The sequence below is a fragment of the Dama dama genome, chromosome 1, assembly GCF_033118175.1.
Source record: "Dama dama isolate Ldn47 chromosome 1, ASM3311817v1, whole genome shotgun sequence".
Lineage (NCBI taxonomy): Eukaryota > Metazoa > Chordata > Mammalia > Artiodactyla > Cervidae > Dama > Dama dama.
This window is the reverse complement of record NC_083681.1, coordinates 49,570,121-49,571,327: the sequence shown is the minus strand read 5'-3', so window position 1 is coordinate 49,571,327 and position 1,207 is coordinate 49,570,121. Positions and strand designations below refer to the sequence as shown.

The 1,207-nt window shown below is 39.6% G+C and overlaps 1 protein-coding gene across 1 annotated transcript; it reads right to left on the bottom strand.

The window, feature by feature from the left end:
* Positions 1-957, bottom strand: LOC133054336 (olfactory receptor 51F1-like). The gene has a single exon (XM_061139256.1). The coding sequence runs from the start codon at positions 955-957 to the stop codon at positions 1-3; it is 957 nt and encodes a 318-aa protein (XP_060995239.1).
* Positions 958-1,207: the final 250 nt, after the last annotated feature.

Below are 1,207 nucleotides of genomic sequence, written 5' to 3'. Positions count from 1 at the left end.
CTATTTCATAAGAAGACTGAGTATAGCCTTGCGAATCTGCTTTGTTTTTACACTGTAGATGATGGGGTTGAGCACAGGAGGAAAAAGCAGGTACATATCGGCTATCATTGAATGGACTACTTTGGGAGCTGATCGCCCATAGCGATGCACAAATGACAGGCTAATCATGGGGATGTAGAAAATAGAAACTGCTCCAATGTGGGAGACACAGGTGCTAAAAACTTTGCGTCGTTCTTGAGGGGAGGAAATACTGAGAACAGAGTGAATGATCAAGATATAAGACAGGACAATGCATGGTGTATCTACTCCTGTGGTCAGGATGAGATCAATTAATCCACAGATGCTATTGGCCCGAGTATCTGAACATGCTAATTTAATCACATCTGGATGATAGCAGTAGGAGTGGGAAAGCGCATTCCCTCCACAAAAATTGAGGGGCTTAAGAAGCAAAAGTAGTGGTACAATTAATACTACAGTGCGTATAACCACCAAGAGACCCATCTGAATGATTCTATAATCAGTGAGAATGGTAGTGTACCTCAGAGGATCACAGATGGCCACATAGCGGTCAAAGGCCATAGCCAGCAGCACCCCAGATTCTGTGAAGGTAAACCCGTGAAGAAAAAACATCTGGATAATGCACATATCTAGACTGATTTCACTTGCATCAAACCAGAGGATACCTAATGTGGTTGACATTGTGGAAACAGTCAAACCCAAGTCAGCAGCTGCCAGCATGGAGAGGAAATAGCACATGGGCTCGTGGAGACTCTGCTGGGTGATGATGACAAACAGGATCATGCTGTTCCCACAGAGGGCAGTGGCGTAAAGACAGCAGAAGGGAATGGAGACCCAAGCATGGGCAAACTCTAGGCCAGGAATTCCAGTCAACAAGAAAGTTGGAAATTTAGATGTTGAATTACCTAAGATTTCCATGTTTTCCTGGACTGGTAGCATTTATCTTCACAATGTGCACATCCTATAGAAATAATACATTATATTGTTACATGAAGATATCCAGATAAATTTTCTCTTGGTTAAGAGAGTTATCTAAGGTCATGGGTAAGTAATTATTTATATAATATGTATATAACATAGTTTGATTTATAGCTTTCACTGTATGTATATATAAAACATATTTATTCTTAAATTTAAGAAAATACATCCAAATAATTCCATACATTTTGATAATAATTATTTTCTATAT